Genomic DNA, 16,658 nt, shown 5'->3' on the forward strand with positions numbered 1-16,658 from the left:
AGTTTGTGATGGCAAACCTACCCAGTCCAGTTTAATTGAAAAAAAAAAAAAAACTTACAGCAAATATATTAATCCTATTCAACTAAGGATTTGACACCCAATAAGAGGGGGAAAAAAATGAGATCAGCCTACCAAGTCCAGGATACCTTGGAATCACAGGACGACGTCTCACAGGTATCATTGTATATAAGGACTACCGACAATATTCTAGAAGTGCTTGGACATAATACACTAACTGACCAAAGACCAAACAAAAACTCAAAATTTTCTAACTCTTGAATTCTCGACTATAATATTTACCTCTTTGAAAAGCATCAAATAGCCATACACCATACAGAAACAAGATAAAGTCTTGGTAAAAAACATTTACTTATTGTAGACAAGCTTTGAGATACAATTAAAAATTAGTTTCATCCACAGTATAAATCAACACTTGTATCATTGCAGACAGATCACAGATTATTTGTAAATTGGACAATCTCAATTTCGCCTTAAAATTTAAAATTGTAAAAACATTCAATAAATTCCACATTTGAGAAGTCATCTGAAATGAAATTTTGACATTGAATTCCCTAGTAAATTTGCTAAAACATCTTAAAAATTTATAATACTGAATAAGTAAATACAGGAACCTCACATTCAACCTATAGGGATTGCAACAAATAATACACAGAATCCTTTGGGTGTATTTCCCATGACTTCAACTTTGTGGCTAAAATACTTTTAAAAATATAACTTTTTGTGCCTAATTGAGGTGCTAGTAAATTCATAAACTTGGAAACAAATACAAAGTAAAACAGGATGAAAGGACAATGCACATTACTAAAGCATTTGGTTATGGACTCCACTGTATGGTACTGTAGCAAATTCATATAGAATACTTAGTATCTTTTAGTACACATGAAAATTTATTAGCACCACCTTAATTACAATTAAATTTAAGGTATAAAGAAAGGTATTTCAATATTAAATACCAGAATGAAAATAAAACTTATTTACATAATTACTTAAAATCAGTACCCAAGTTTCTACACAATGTCTTTTATGAAATCCTTTAACAGGACCTGATGTAGGTTTCAGTATAAAAAAAAAATGCTGTACAAAGTACTCTGTACGAGGACAATACAAAATGCATTTGAATACATATATTTCAATATGTAAACACGCGCACGGTCTCCCCTATCCGCAGGTTAACTTTTACATTGTTGACTATCTGTCAGCAATCTAAGAGGGTCTTCACTTACTGTATAAACAGCCAAATAAAAAAAAAGGTAATAAATTAACCATTTGCTCCCCCCCCCACACACAAAAGAAAAACTAGAGAGGGATATCCTATTTCCCATTGACGGAAAAGTTCCCTTCCCCCACCCTGAGACTTTGATTTAAAGGATAAGTACTGTAGAGCATTATACATTTAAATAGTTACAGTTTGTAGGATATATTTACAAGTTAGAGTAAAAAAAAAAAAAAAAAATATTAGCGTAAGGCCTACATCTATAAGTGGAATTCTTTACCAGTGGAGGGGCTTGATCACAATACCCGCGGATAAGGGTGGCCATAAGTTTACAAAAGGAAATTTCACAGCCTTTTATAAGATGATTCTGTTATAATCATACATAGTAATAAAAATTTATTTACAGTACAGTAATTCAAGAACTAATTATAAACATTTGTTGCCAAACATTACTAACTTATTTCTTGTAGGAAGTTTAAGTGGATGACGATGGAATTCTACTGACTGTGTCCAGTAACATACACTTACAATTACACTGTGTCACAGGGCATTCGGTATGTTCCCTGAAAATAGAAAATCCTCATCACTACAGTATTGGGAATAAATACAAATGATAAATTTGGAAATGAGATGATTTGTATTTTTCCTAACCATACAAACTTGAAACTCTTTTACTATGGAGATAAATTTGGGAGGCAGCTGAAATTAGCCATGAAACTTTTAGCGAGGTGTAACTACCCTGGTCCCTAGAAGAACTCTGGATGATGGCTGAGTTCGAAACCTCTAACTATGGCCACCCATTTATAAACCAAAAGATAAGCAAGTGCATATTGTCAGAAAGATCCACTGACAGTATAAATGGGAAGAGAAAGTCTCGGCAATAAACCTATTATGACTACCGTGCCAGTCAGGAGCAGCCGGGAGAGCCACGTGGGGGGTTAACTCGGCTAGACTTCTGACTATGAGAACTCTATGATCGAGTTCGAAATGGCACATAATAATGATACCCACCGTAACAAAGCCATACAGAAAATGGTCCTTCCTTGGTGGACACTTGAAAGCATCCGTACAAGGAGAAGTACCATTTAAATATAAAGAAAAGGTCGCAGCACATGCACAGTCCAAGACCTCACCCAATGTGCAATGCCTCCACTCAGAGAGTGAAGGGTCAATTTGACCCGATTCCGAGTGGATGGTAGGATGCTTGTGGCCTCTAGTCCTAACAGGGTACCATCTGAGGCAGATGTCGTATTGTCGCCTGTGGCATTCGACAACCCCCTTGAGGCCAATAACCCTTATACCGAAGCCCAAAATGGAATGAATGAATATTATAACTCCATGGCTGGAAACTTTTCCATCCAGATTCCAGACCACGGAGGGTCTCCCTGTCTAGCCCAGACGGGAGTGATGGATCTCAATCCTCCAGTGGGAGCGTTGGTAGTTCATCAGAGGAGGAAGTAACTGCTGAGGATATTGACTCGCTGAAGGATGGGATATTTGATAGGAGACCAAATAATATGAATCGGATTAACAATAGAGCAGGTCAACAACAGGTCAGCAACATGCCTCGAAGTGTTAGGAAGAGGCGAGAATATGCAGCAACGCAAAGGGCATGGGATAAGAATAGGAGTCGCGTCGCACAGATTGCCAACCTAGGCACACACTCTCTGGCTAACCCGTCGCTTCCGCCCGGGCCAGTTGAGTTTTGGACCTCCCAATTTGGGAGACCCAGCCAGGCTAGCACAATCGATTTTGACCGGCCAAACCAACTGTGCACCATCTTGGACACGATCACTATCGATGATGTAGAATGGTGCAAAACCTGAAAACGTCGCCGGGCCCAGACGGCATAAGAGCTGCCGATTTCAGAGCGAAGGCAAGCAACCAGATCACGACTCTGTACAACCTTATTTTAGACTCCAAAATTGTAACTTAAGATTGGGCAAAGGGGAGAACAACCCTATTGCCCATAAAGGATGTCCCACTATAGGCCGGGGACTTCCGCCCGATTACAGTGACTTCCGTGGCAACAAGAGGGTTGCACAAGATCCTAACGAAGCACCCGGCAGAGTGCATCCCCTCTTCAGCTCGTCAAAAAGGGTTCAAGGCTAAGGAAGGGGTAAGTAGCAACCTCCTCCTATTGAAAAAACTTATCAAAGAGGCCAAAAGTGAGTCGAAGAGCCTTTAAATAGCCTTTATTGACTTTAAAAAGGCCTTCGACTCCATCAGTCATCCAGCTCTCCTCAATACCGAGAGCTGCTGGCCTCTACAGAAATTCGATCCAGTACCTCACCAATTTCTATTCTAGTATCAGCACGGAGGTAGCTAGGATTGAAATCGACATTACAAGGGGCGTAATGCAGGGAGATCCTCTATCTCCCCTGCTTTTCAATCTAGCCCTAGACCATGCACTTGCAAAACTTCCCGAAGGCGTAGGGGCAACGCCCTGAGGGGAGATTATTAAGTATTTGGTGTTTGCAGATGATATTGTGGTTGTGGCGCAGACGAGAGCAGGTTTGACATCTTCGGTGACCAAATTACTGGACGAGTCTGCAAAGCTTGGCCTTGAGCCTGGCTTAGGGAAGTGTGCCACAGCTGGAATCATCGGCGACCGCCAACGTAAGACCTGGTACGTAGATACCCGTCCCTTCGCGTATGGAGATTCCAACTTCCGGTCACAAGTCCTGACGGATTTTACAAATATCTTGGGGTAGACGTCGGACTCGTGGCAAACGTGAATGGGGTGAAATTGATTGGCAAGGCCAAAACTGAACTTAGGAACCTCCAGACAGCGCCACTGAAGCCCCAGCAGAAGTTTTGGGCCTTAAAAACTGTGCTGATACCACGGCTATCCCACATAGCCATCCATGGTCAACTCAAGAAATATCACCTGCAAACGGTTGATAATGAGGTTAGGAAGTTCGTCAGGAAGTGCTTGCACCTACCTGGAGATACCCCACTGCCAGCTTTCTATGCAGGTTCAGAAGCCGTGGGCCTTGGTATTTACAACTTTACCGAGGACATCCCCAAAGCCCTGCATGATTGCTATAGTCGACTAGCTCGATCTCCAGACCCAGTGGTGGCGGGAATTGCTGCTGAACTAGCCGAACAATATCCGGCCCCCGCAGCCATGGACTGGGGAGAAAGGCTGTACCGGACTGTTGACGGGTGTGGTCTGAGGGAGGCACCCTTTGGACTACGACCCTGATGGTTGGACGCTGGAAGCCGTCTTATGAAAGGGGGCACTTACTGTAATGCCATCAAGCTCAAACTGGGACTCCTAACAACCCCGGCCCGGAGCACAAGAGGCAGACAGCAGAGCAACCGCTGCGATCTTGGTTGCAATCCCGGTATCCTGCACCATATTCTGCAGACGTGCCCAGGAGGACCAAGAGGCATGATTCCATCAAATGCTTCATCAAGAAGAAGGCCTTAGAAGCAGGGTACGACGCACAAGCTAAGGAAACCAGACCTCGTCGTCTGGAATGACAGAGAGTCAATTGTAATTGACTGTCAGATTAATGCGGACGCCAACGTACGATCTCTCGACTTCTCTGATGACACGAAAACCGCGAAATACAACAACGACTGCATCAAGAAGGCTGTGGAAGACCTTACACTGATAGTACCCTCAATTAGGGCGGTCACCGGGAACTGGCGAGGTGTACTGTCGCGAGGGACCGTCAGCTTGTGCCAGAAGCTGAAACTGTAACTCGAGGACTTGGACCTACTGACTGTGAAGATCAACGAAGGAGGACTGTCCATACATGCAAACTATATGGGCATGTCGGGTGGAGGCGACGTCTCGTAGCAGCATCGACGATGAAGTTTGACCGACCGACGTTCCTCCAGAACTTGTTTCCTCTTGAGTGGAGATATACGCCGGTGGGATTGCAGCGGTTCGTCGTCAACAAGCTGGAGCTGCACGTCTCGGCTAGCATATGTTTAGCTACCTATTCGGTAATAGGAAAAGCAGACTAACCTGAGAGAGCGGAGTAAGTTTAACACCAGGGAAATGGTTTAGTGGGAGTTGCTCTCTCACTAATGTTAGTCCGGAAAAAAAAAAATAGAGCCTCAAACTCCTCACTGGCCTGAGGTTGTTTAATGCGGTACGTGGGCCCCAAACCGTTCTTTTGATGTTTGAAAACAGCATCAAGTCCGGGGGGAGGACAAGAAAATCTACATCCCTCCTTAGATTCTCGTTTGCTACTCTAGGTCCCTCTGGTTCCAAGGGTATCAGTGTCTGGGGAATCGAAAGCCTGATTCCACCTGGACTTCACTCGCCACTGGAGGGATCGAATCCTGAGGTGGCTGTTGGGAACTAGATGGGCCAAGGATGATAGGTGTCCGAAGAGACAAGCCACTTCTGGGCCGGGAGTTCTTCCCGTCTGAGAAAAGGTCTTGCAACTTTTCTCAGCCTCATTATCCTGTCATTTGATGGGAAGGCTTTGTGAAGATTGGTGTCTATAATCATTCCTAGGTAGATGTACGAGAAGGGAAGGTGGTGCGAGGTTGAATGTCATGCTGACTGGAGAGTTACTTGAGGAGGTAGATCAGTTTAAGTACTTGGAGGTCTGTTGTTGCAGCAAATGGAGGAGTGGAAGCAGATGTACGTCAGAGAGTGAATGAAGGATGCAACGTGTGGGGGCAGTGATGGGAGTGGTAAAGAATAGAGGGTTGGGCATGAATGTAAAGAGTTCTATATGAGAAAGTGATTGTACCAACTGTGATGTATGGATCAGAGTTATGGGGAATGAAAATGATGGAGAGATAGAAATTGAATGTGTTTGAGATGAAGTGTCTGAGGAGTATGGCTAGTGTATCTCGAGTAAATAGGGTTAGGAACGAAGTAGTGAGGGTGAGAACGGATGTAAGAATTGAGTTAGCAGCTGGAGTGGATATGGATGTGTTGATGTGGTTTGGCCGTGTTGAGAGAATGGAAAATGGCTGTCTGTTAAAGAAGGTGATGAATGCAAGAGTTGATGGGAGAAGTACAAGAGGAAGGCCAAGGTTTGGGTGGATGGATGGAGTGAAGAAAGCTCTGGGTTATAGGAGATAGATGTGAGAGGGGCAAGAGAGCGTGCTAGAAATAGGAATGAATGGTGAGCGATTGTGACGCAGTTCCGGTAGGCCCTGCTGCTTCCTCTAGTCATCTTGGATGACCGTAGAGGTAGTAGCAGTAGGGGATTCAGCGTTATGAAGCTTCATCTGTGGTGGATAATAGGGGCGTTAGGGTGGGCTGGGGCACCCTAGCAGTACCAGGCGAACTCGGTTGAGTTCCATGTCAAGCTTGGAGGAATGCAGAGAGGAAAGGTCCCTTTTTTTTCATTTGTTTGAAAAAAATTGGGGGGAAGTGCCTTGGTACTGTATATGTATAATATAGGAGGTATACCAGTCTTTGAGTGGGTAGTAGGGTGGACTTCTCAAGGTTTACCATGATCCCCAAATCTTGGCAAAGCCTCAGAAGTTTGTCTCTGTGCTGAAGAAGGGTTGCCACCGAGTCTGCTAGGATCAGCCAGTCGTCAGATAACGAAGGAGACGGATGCCGATCCTGTGTGCCCAAGATGACACTAAGGCTTGGGGTGCAGTAGAAAGATCGAAGCACAATACCCCGAACTGGTATTCCCTGTTGTCTAGGCTGAATCTTAGTTACTTCCTTAAAGACAGATGGATTGGGATCTGGAAGTATGCGTCCTATAGGTCCAGTGTGCACATGAAGTCTTGTGGTCTTACTACTTGTCTGCCATCTCCATGCTGAGCGAAGACTGTTTCACAAACTATTTCAGAGGTGAGAGGTCGATGACTGGTCTCCAGCCTCCAGATGACTTTTTCACAAGAAAGAGTGGACTGAAGAAGCCTGGGGAGTCGTTGAGGACCTCTTGGAGAGCGCCCTTCTCCAACATGGTCTAGATTTCTGCCCGAAGGGCTAGCTCCTATGCTGATACCATCGCAGAGGAGTCTATCGATACTGGATCCTTGATCAGGGGAGGGAGAGATGACAGGAACGGGATGCGATACCCAGAACGAATCGTGGAGACTGTCCAGGGATTGGCCCAGAGTTGCTTCCACCTCTTCCAGCAACTTTGTATGCATAGCCCACTGGTGGACAAGGAGGGGGGAGTGCCTATCCTAGCGTTTGCGGGCGCAGCCACCCCCTCTAGGATATTTTCCTACCCTGGAGGACTTTGACCCTTCTTATCCTTGGTAGGAAAGAAAGGGCTTTTTAGACACCACTTTCTTCGTTGCTGTCTTATTCGTCGAGGTTTTGCACTGGTTAGGCTGCAGAGGAGCTGGTGGTCTGTAGGGCTGGGATGTCAGTGCCCTATGGAGGAGAGACTTCCTCCACCTCTGCAGCCTGCTCAACGTCCCTGGGCTCGAACAACAAGGAACCCTTGGGAGAGGAGTTCCTGAGCCTTGCAATTTCGGCGTTAGGGCCCTACTGATGGAATGTCACGGATAACGAGTCCCTACGTTTGAGGATAATGTTGGCCCACAAGTTTGATACTTGGTGGGCCAGGAACTCGATGATCCGGGTACCCAAGAGGTGGAACGTTTCCACAGCCTTCCTGGTACTTTCTCTGGAGAAAGCCTCGGTCTGTACCAGGATTTCCAAAGACCCAACCATAGATTTAGCCACTTAGTAGCCTTCATGGTATACTTCACGACCTTCTCTTGATTGAGGATCTCTGTCGCCGGGAACGCGACCTGATGGCTGGAGTGTCACTCTAGGCAGATCCCCTTAGTCAGTTCCTCCAGAGAACGGTGAAGTGGAAGAGCTGGTCGAGGCTCGTCCAAGACCTCGTAATACCTCTTTTCCTGAACGCGAGGAAGTGGGAGGAGCCTAAATGAAGGGAGGAGGAGAACTTTGAGAACTGTGCGGCGATCATAGTCCGGGCACTCTTCAGCCCCTGAGACCAGGGTAAAGCTGCACTGGACTTCGTGGGCTTCTGAGTGCCAAAGACATGGTATAAGACTGTGTCGTTGCTCTCCTGGGGGGTATCTCTGGGTTGAAAACCCATTGAGAACCTTCATCAGAGTCAGCACCTGCCAGAAGGTGTGTTCTACCTCTCTGAGACCCTTCTGAAGTGGGACTGGCTGCGAAGTCTCCTTCCTCCACCACCGAGCTCGTCTCAGGGTGGGTTCCGGTCGTCTCCAGGGTGTCGGGCTGGGTTCTGGTCATCTCTAGGTTGTCGAGGTGGGTTCTGGCTGTCTCTAGAGTGACTGACTGTTCCTGCGGGTCTGGAGGTCCTGGCATTATGGGGAAGAAGATAAGCTTCCAGCATGGAAGGGCTACATGGTCTGGCCTTCCTGGTTGATTTTGGAGGCGCTGTGCTCTTCTTCCGTAGGTGGTAGGGAGGAGACGAACAGGTTCCTTGCGAGGTTCCCTTGGCTGAGGTGGCGGTGAGCCAGGAGAACGGGTGGAAGAAGAACCAGGGAGGTTCGACCTTGTCGTTGATGGCCTTACAGGAATCAGTTTCACCTTAGAAGATGAGTCGGTATCTGGGATCCTCCTCTTTTCCTCTCCAGGGAAGAGACAGCCGGGTTCTCTGCCAAGCATCCGCTGGTACCGAAGGATGTTGGAGGCTCACAGAGGCTTCCAAGGTGTGGGCTAAGAGGGCAGTCCTGAAAGCTTGTGCAACTGCCCTGACGATGGCGCCATACAAGGCCTGTTCGCTGACACTGGAGCTGTCGGATAGATCCCCCGAAGGGAAGGAATCCGAAGGTTCCCTTTGAGGAGTCTTCTCTGGAAATGCTGGATAACATGGGTGAGCCTTGGGTGTTGGTAATTTTGGAACTTAGAATTCCCCAGAAGTGCCCTTCTCTCTTTCCCTGGCGGTCGCACTGTAATGCGTTTGCGGGGAGGGGAACGGGGAGACAGTAACCTGTGGACTAAGACTCTGCCCTCCCTTGGTGAGAGGACTGATGGTCTGGAGGGCGAAAACCTACCTTTCTGCTCCTGCTTCTTTCCTTTTTGAACACCTATCTGTTCCTCCATCTGATGAAGTGACTTCTTGGAAGTCAATGGAGGATGATAGATGTCTTCTGTCTACACTTCCTGATGATGTGGTGCATGCCTATGTGTTGGCGAGCATTGCCTAGGCAGTAGCGGGATGACGCTGAAGAGAGCTCTGGGAGTGTTGGCGAGGGCTGGCGTGTTGGCGAACGCTTACAAGCTGGCGATCATTGCCGAGCTGACGAGCATTGGAGAGTGGTGGAGGCCGACATGCAGGAGAACGTTGACGCTTAGGCGACTGCACAATGATCTGTTGACGAACACTGACAGCGAACGCTGACGCTTAGGCAACTGCTGACGGGGGTGAGCGCTCGTGTTGACAAGCGCCAACAGCGGAAACCTTGGGCGATTTACACGAGGTTGGGCGATGGGTAGCAGTCACACGGCCGGAGGTCAGTGCGTCGAAGGTTGGCACACAGCAAGATGACGATCTGGAGAAAGGATGAGTCCAGAAGGACGAACACCCTCCAAGGGGGATCGATCAGGCGGAGAGTCCTGAACCGAGGTTCGGGGATAGCAACTGCATCATCAGGAGAAGGTCCGGCGGCAGGCGAAGGTCGGGAACCAGATGACGTCGGATGAGAAGACTCCTCCTCTGAGGAGGGCTACAATGACGAGGCTGACGAGCCAAAGAAGCACCTCTTCAACGATGGCGAAGGAGCACTTTTCGGACGAAGAGGAGGATGAGCACGTCGGGAACAATGATCACGGTGATGCCCTCTAGGGACCGGGGGGATCAGCAAGCTGGTCGTCAGCAGCAGTCCTCCGAAGAGAAGTCTCTATGAGTGAACTCCCTCTAGAGAGGGAGAAACACTCACAGGAGAGATGTGCATAGAACTTTGCTCCCCCCTCTCAAAGGATGTTCAATAGGGGGGAAATGCAGTCTTCAGCAACTGCGGAAGAGGAAGGAGCTCAGCAGGCAGGGCAGCAGACGACACCTCGAATACCATGACGTCGACAAGGGCCGAAGGATCCAACTCCGACAAACGCTGCGTTAGCACCCAGCAAAGTAGCTGCACTAGGGCCGCCTAGGAGGGCAGACCCGGTAACCCCAAGGACAATCAAACTTGTAAAAGAGGAGAAAGTGACATGGATGGCCCTTGGGGTAGGCGAGGTCGCTTCGCTAGGGGAAGCAACACAGTCTCTTGAGGACCGAGGTTGTCCAGTAGTTGAGCTGCCTGCACTACTACTTGAAGGTCCCCCGGAGGAGGCCGAACGAGCAGAAGCTTCAGAGGAAGGTCGGGAAGCAGAAGAAGCAGCCTTGGGTTTTTGTTTCTTCGAAGAAACGTTCCAAGGAGCAGAGTCCCGCTTAGACTACTTCTTTGGCCGTTGCCCAACCCTTTCCCATTGGGAGGCAGACCACTCATGACACTCAAAACATTTATTAGACACATCACACTGTTGACCTCTGCAGGTAGGGCAAAGGGTGTGAGGATCAGTGTCCTCGACGGACATGCAGGTACCGCAGGAGCGGGCCTCAGGACCAGGGCTGGTACGCATGGCCAGCAGAAGTCTATGCACACACACTGAAAATAAAAAGCATTAATGGCAGTCTAAAAAATTTGAGAGGATGAAGAGCGACATCGACCATTCACCATTCGAGCCAAAAGCAAAGTGAGGTCATTCACAGGTGTGTGAGCGGGAGGGGTAGCTAGCTACCTTCCCTACCCCCCGCTAACTAGCAGGATGGATAGTTGACCCTCGCTAAATTTTAATGGCTCGTTCTAGTAATACCCATAATAAATAGCGTATGTTTGTATTCCAGTTATGTAAAAAAATATATATCCATCACTTATGTAGCATGTGTGTAAAATCATTTTGATCAGAATCCCAAATAAAAATGATTTTGCCAAAATTGGAAAATAAAATCTGATGATTGGAAAACAATGATCCAAAACAAAATCAATTGCATGCACTAACTTCACAAAGTGTGGGAGACAGAAAATGGTAAAGTTAATTAGAACCTTGTACTAAAAACAATCTGCATCTCTATGAAAGTCTGATCACATGACTAAAATTTTGATCCCTCATTATCATACAATATAATGGTTTGAATTTACATTTAAGCATCTATTTCAATAGGTTAGTTTTCTGGCAAAACTTTAAAATTTCATAGCACCCTCATTGCTAAGGACATAACCATACTTTTCTATTGATTATATTTCACAACTGACATATCAGGTGTTGTAGCTTTACTTAAAGGCTTTAACAGCAATTCATTTCAAGTTTCAATCGTACAGAGTACAGTAATGCAAAGTCAGGATTATGTATCAATTCTTTATGTAAAATACTATGGCCTACCCTGGGATGAGGTAAAATGAAGAATGATATGGCATGAATAACTCTTAAACTTACTTGTCCAATAGTTTTAAACTTACTTGAACCATTCCATGAGGTGTTGAGCATGTCCACCATGTCGACAGGTTTGACACCAAGTAAACCAAGTCATGAAATTAGCTAACTTCTTCTTTGGATCATCAGCATTAGCATTTGAATCATCCTCTATACCTGTCCCTTTAGAAGTACTACACCAGCCAGAGACAGTACCCATGTGAACTAAACAAAGGGAGCATCGAGGAAGAGGTTTACGGCAATTTGGGCATGCTTGCATCTGTTAAATGGGAGAAAAAATATCAAGTATAGCACATTATGTGTTGTTTAAAGGTATTGGAAATATAAAAATGGCTCGCTAAGATTTTGGATTGGAATAAATTTAGTAGAAAAAGGAATGCAGTTGGCCTTCTTTTGCAGGTATTGCTTTTGAATTAATTCAATGCATAATAGGAGACGACCATAAATTACAGATACACTTACTGTAATAATAATATTTTACAGTACAGTATATTAACATTTTATGCTAAAAATATCAATATAATACAATATTTTTTCTCTTCTCTTCATTAAGAGGATTACTGGAGTGCATAAAATACAAAGTAATATAACCTATAATTCTTGCAAAGAAAATATTAGAGTAATATCTAAGAAAAACTGCCTTAATTGATAAATGTTAAGTTTGGCTTTAAGCCAGAGAAGCCATCAACATATGCAGTCTTTATACTGAGGCAAATAAAAATTAACCATGCAGAGAAAAATTATTTTACCATATTTGTGGATCTTATGAAACCATCTGGGAAGACTATGGAGACAAGTAATTAAACGGATTTTGAGCGAAGCAAAAAATCTATTTTTGGGTGAGATAGCCATGTCGTCCTGATGGAAGGTTCCTTCAAGTAGCTTCCTAGGGTATATTTGACTACAGTGATATTCCCAGAGAATTTAACTTAAGGTCTCCAGAATTCTAACTCCTGGCGTGAATATCCTTAAAATTTCCTTTTAGGTTATCGCATAATATCAGGGGACGTATTCTTGACACGCCACATAGCAATCTGCACCCCGCATAGCGTTTACACTTCGAGGGGGGAAAAGTGGCAAAATAAAAGAGTTGCCGTTAATAAGGTTCCCTTCCTCTGTTACTGTTTGAGTACTCAGATGGCGCCATAATCGCCGCCATCTTTATTCCTTGTAGCGTTGAGGCGGTACTATAGATACAGTATTATTGGGAGGGATCCTGCCAAGGCCTTTCATGGAAAGGAGAGCGGGTCCATCAGGATGACATGGCTATCTGACCCAAAAATAGATTTTTCGAGTCTGTTTTTTGGGCTCAGGCCATGTCGTCCTGATGGAAGTTTACCAGAGCATTAACGTATCCATGGATTTCCCCGTCGTGCCTTAAACCTCAAGACAATATTCCCTTGGTCACTTAGACCTTAGAGACCTATAACGTTACCGTTATACGTCATTGCTTCTAATCATGAACCATGTTAGTGCTTCCTGCCCCCTACAGGGAAGAATCATCCTAGACTCGGGAAAAGTCTCGAAATTTGCATATTTCATATGACCAACCTATCAACCAAAGGGGCATACAGGTCTCACCGTATACCTTTAGCCAAAGTTTGTATTTTAAAAGGAACACAGGTTCACATAAGCCACCGTAGCATCTAAGGTATATCAGCCCAGCTGTATACCACAACAGACAAGTTTATATCTGTATTGAAACAAGGTAAGCAGGGCCAGAAAAAGGTATGTTATTATGCAGAATAGTAAGGAATAGAAGTAATGCTCAGACATACCTTTATTTATATAGGCTATGTTTGGGGCAAAATAAGACGCAAAAAACAACTAGACATTTGTCAAACAATAAATAATAATTCAGCATAAATTTCATAATATCATAAAAAATGCAAGTGAATAGAATTTAAAAACATAGAAAATACAGGCCAGATCAGAAATACTTGATTTATCTGAAAACAAAAGTTCATGCCACTCAATTGAAAATTTAATAATTTTCTAATACTTTTCTGAGAAAGTCTCTATTTACAGGTGTAAAAACACACGGCACTAGTGTTAAGTCTATGTTTCTTCACCTTTATACACTGGAACAGTCCATAATGTCACTTTGATGACTTCACTTACAACATTGTACTATAATGTGCCAACATGTACACCCTATAGAATTATAGTCCCAAATAATTCACTGTTCCTCGCAGCACTAAGCGACAGGTTTTAGCACACTACCTGCCACCACCACGTATCTCTTTGATTCTTGCACTTGCTTCGCGTAGTGCTCGAAAAACACTCTGGATGACTTCCATCCAGTAAACGAGCGAAGGCTCTCGAAATCCATGAGCTGGAAAAAATTTAACGATGAAGCAATTTTCCTAGGATCATGACCTGCGGGTGTACTGTCAGGATCCGCTCTGCGAATGAAGTAGGTGATCTTTGCCCTTAGTTGTTTCGGGGATAAGTTTGAGCCCGATGTTTCTCCTTTAAAGAGCTGTCCTCCCCTGAAGTCTGAAGTTCTACGAAGATAGACCTTTAGACACTCCACTGGACACAGAGAGACATCTTCCTTCAGAGGGCAGATTCTCCAGGGACCCCACCTCTTAGTGGGTAGCTTGTTCTTGGCGAGAAACATTGGGTCAGGAAAGAGATTCAGTTCTCCCGTTGCAATATATAAGGTTTTGTATCTCAGAAAGCTTAGTGGATTTGTATCTTATGAAACATAGTAATTATATATATACCCCTCTGTGCCCTCTTTCAAAAATTTTTTTGATTCATTATTATCTTATTTCCAGGTATTGACAGCAGCCCCCTACACTCAGTAGGGAGTGTAAGGGAGAGAGGATTAAGGAATTCTCTAGAGAATTTAGAATATTGCCAGTTACCAGTGTGTAGTAGTCTGTGATGCTGCTCTGTAGTCAGATTAACTGGCTTTTTAACTAGAAGTAAGTTACTGTGTTGCTATATGAGAGTGTGTCATAAACATTGATAGTTGGCGGGAGCTATAGAAATAGCTTATTTGGAGAGGCAACTAAAGGTTGAGACAAGCCGTTGAGCTTGAAGTTTGTTTCTGTCATAGTCAGGAGTAAATCTGCATGATCCACATGAGTATGTGGCTAGTATGTCTGGGGGAAGACAGTTATAAGCAAGATTGCAGTGATCTAGATTTGCCAAATGAATTGCAATCCTTGTTTTATGAACCCTATTGATCGTGAGGCAAGCTACTGGTACTTGCCCAAATAGATACAAGGTTAGGTGTGCCTTTGTTTATACTTGTACTGTATTGGGACACTTGTGTGTCCCACCGGTGAGAAATTTCTTGTTTGTTTGTTATCTGTGGAGCTGAAGTGTAAAGGAATACTAATTTTAGGTTTAGGTATTCATAACTTTTTTGTTTCATTTACAAATAAATATTTTTTTTTTGCTTGTTTTTATGAATACAGCATTTCATTTCAGAACCTCTCACTATGATGTCCTTTCCTCATCCACTGTTTTCTTTAGTAAAGTTATTTAAAATTTATTTTTTTCCCACACTGTCCAGTTATCAGTAAAAACAATATTTCCTTTCACCTAATGTTCTTATACTTTTACTTATGATCAGCAAGCTAAAGGCAGGAGAAGCAAACGGATAAGTCAGGTTCTAGCTGGGTCCCCTTGCCCAGTATAAATCAAGGGGTGGTGCCCAGTACTCCGGTCTGTTGAACTGTTACTCAGGTTTTTGGGTATTCCACTGTTGTATATTTTTTGTGTAGTGAACGTCGGGTTGTGGTCGGCATTCGGACACTAGGCAGTTCGGGTGCTACCTCTGGCCACAGTCCGCAAACCACTACACCATTTCAGTAAACTGGATGTGGCCCTCTTCCTGAGAAAGGGCCACTATCTCACTAACTCTAGCCCCTGAGGCTAGAGCAAACAACAATATAATTTTTTGAGTCAAATCTTTCAGAGAGCAATTTTTGTTGTTCAATATCGAAGCAAAATGTAGTACTTTATCTATGGACCATGAAATGGGCTTTGGAGGTGCTGCAGGCCTAAGCCTAGCACAGGCCTTAGGGATCTTGTTAAAAATTTCATTAGAAAAGTCTACTTGGAAAGCGTAAAGCAAGGGTCTAGTCAAGGCAGATTTACACGTAGTTATCGTGTTGGCTGCTAAACCTTGTTCATGAAGATGAATAAAGAAAGATAAAAAGAAATGTCGAGATTTCTTTTGGTTTTCTTGCCTTGACAAAAGCCACCCACTTCTTCCAAGACGACTCATATTGCCTTCTGGTAGATTTAGACTTATATTCATCTAAGAAGACTATACTTTCTTTCTAGATCCCAATCCTTTTTCTTACTGCTATGGAGAGAAAATCATGAGATGAAGGTCTTAGGTTTTCTGTAATGAAGCGAAGACAGTCAACTTCTGTACTTGTTGAGACAGAACTGGGTCCGGCAGAGGAATCAACCTCGGCTGCAATTCCAATACTAGAGGGAACCAGTTGCTCGGGGGCCACTAGGGCTGCTGTTCCTTGAAAAGATCTCAGCTTGTTGAGGACCTTCATCAGTAGGTTGGATGGAGGGAACAGATAAATCCTGGTCCATCTGTTCCAGTCGAGGGACATGGCGTCCATGGCTTCTGCTAGAGGGTCCTCGTATGGGGCCACATACCGAGGAAGTTTCTTGTTGTCGTTCGTCGTGAAGAGTTGATCTGCAATTCCGGGACTTGATGCAAGATGAGGGAGAATGATCTTGCGTCAAGGGACCATTCTGACTCTATCGGTGTTAGCCTGGATAGAGCGTCCGCCGTCACATTGCGGAACCCTTGAAGGTGAACTGCTGATAAGTAACATCTCTTCTTTTCCACTAAGCGGAAGATGGCCAACATTACCTGGTTGAGTTGAGGTGATCTCGAGCCTTGACGATTCAGGCATCTCATTACCACCTCGCAGTCCAGAATCAGTCTTATGTGGACTGAAGGGCGAGGGGATAAATTCTTCTGTGTAAGGAAGACTGCCATGGCCTCCAAAATGTTGATGTGGAAGGTCTTGAATAGCGAGGACCAAGTTCCCTGAACTTTCCGTTGATGGG

The 16,658-nt window shown here is 44.7% G+C and overlaps 1 protein-coding gene across 1 annotated transcript in view; it reads right to left on the bottom strand.

Annotated features, from left to right (window-relative positions):
- Positions 1–350: 350 nt before the first annotated feature.
- The window catches only part of mio (GATOR complex protein mio), a 127,193-nt gene continuing 110,885 nt past the window's right edge, over positions 351–16,658 (bottom strand). Inside the window, exons 17-18 of the mRNA XM_068346299.1 lie at positions 11,627–11,859; positions 351–1,797 (exon numbers count right to left, since the gene is read on the bottom strand). Coding sequence (XP_068202400.1) covers positions 1,710–1,797; positions 11,627–11,859 — 321 coding nt within the window. The 3' untranslated portion in view covers positions 351–1,709. The remainder of the gene's footprint in view (positions 1,798–11,626; positions 11,860–16,658) is intronic.

The sequence above is a fragment of the Palaemon carinicauda genome, chromosome 22, assembly GCF_036898095.1.
Source record: "Palaemon carinicauda isolate YSFRI2023 chromosome 22, ASM3689809v2, whole genome shotgun sequence".
NCBI lineage: Eukaryota > Metazoa > Arthropoda > Malacostraca > Decapoda > Palaemonidae > Palaemon > Palaemon carinicauda.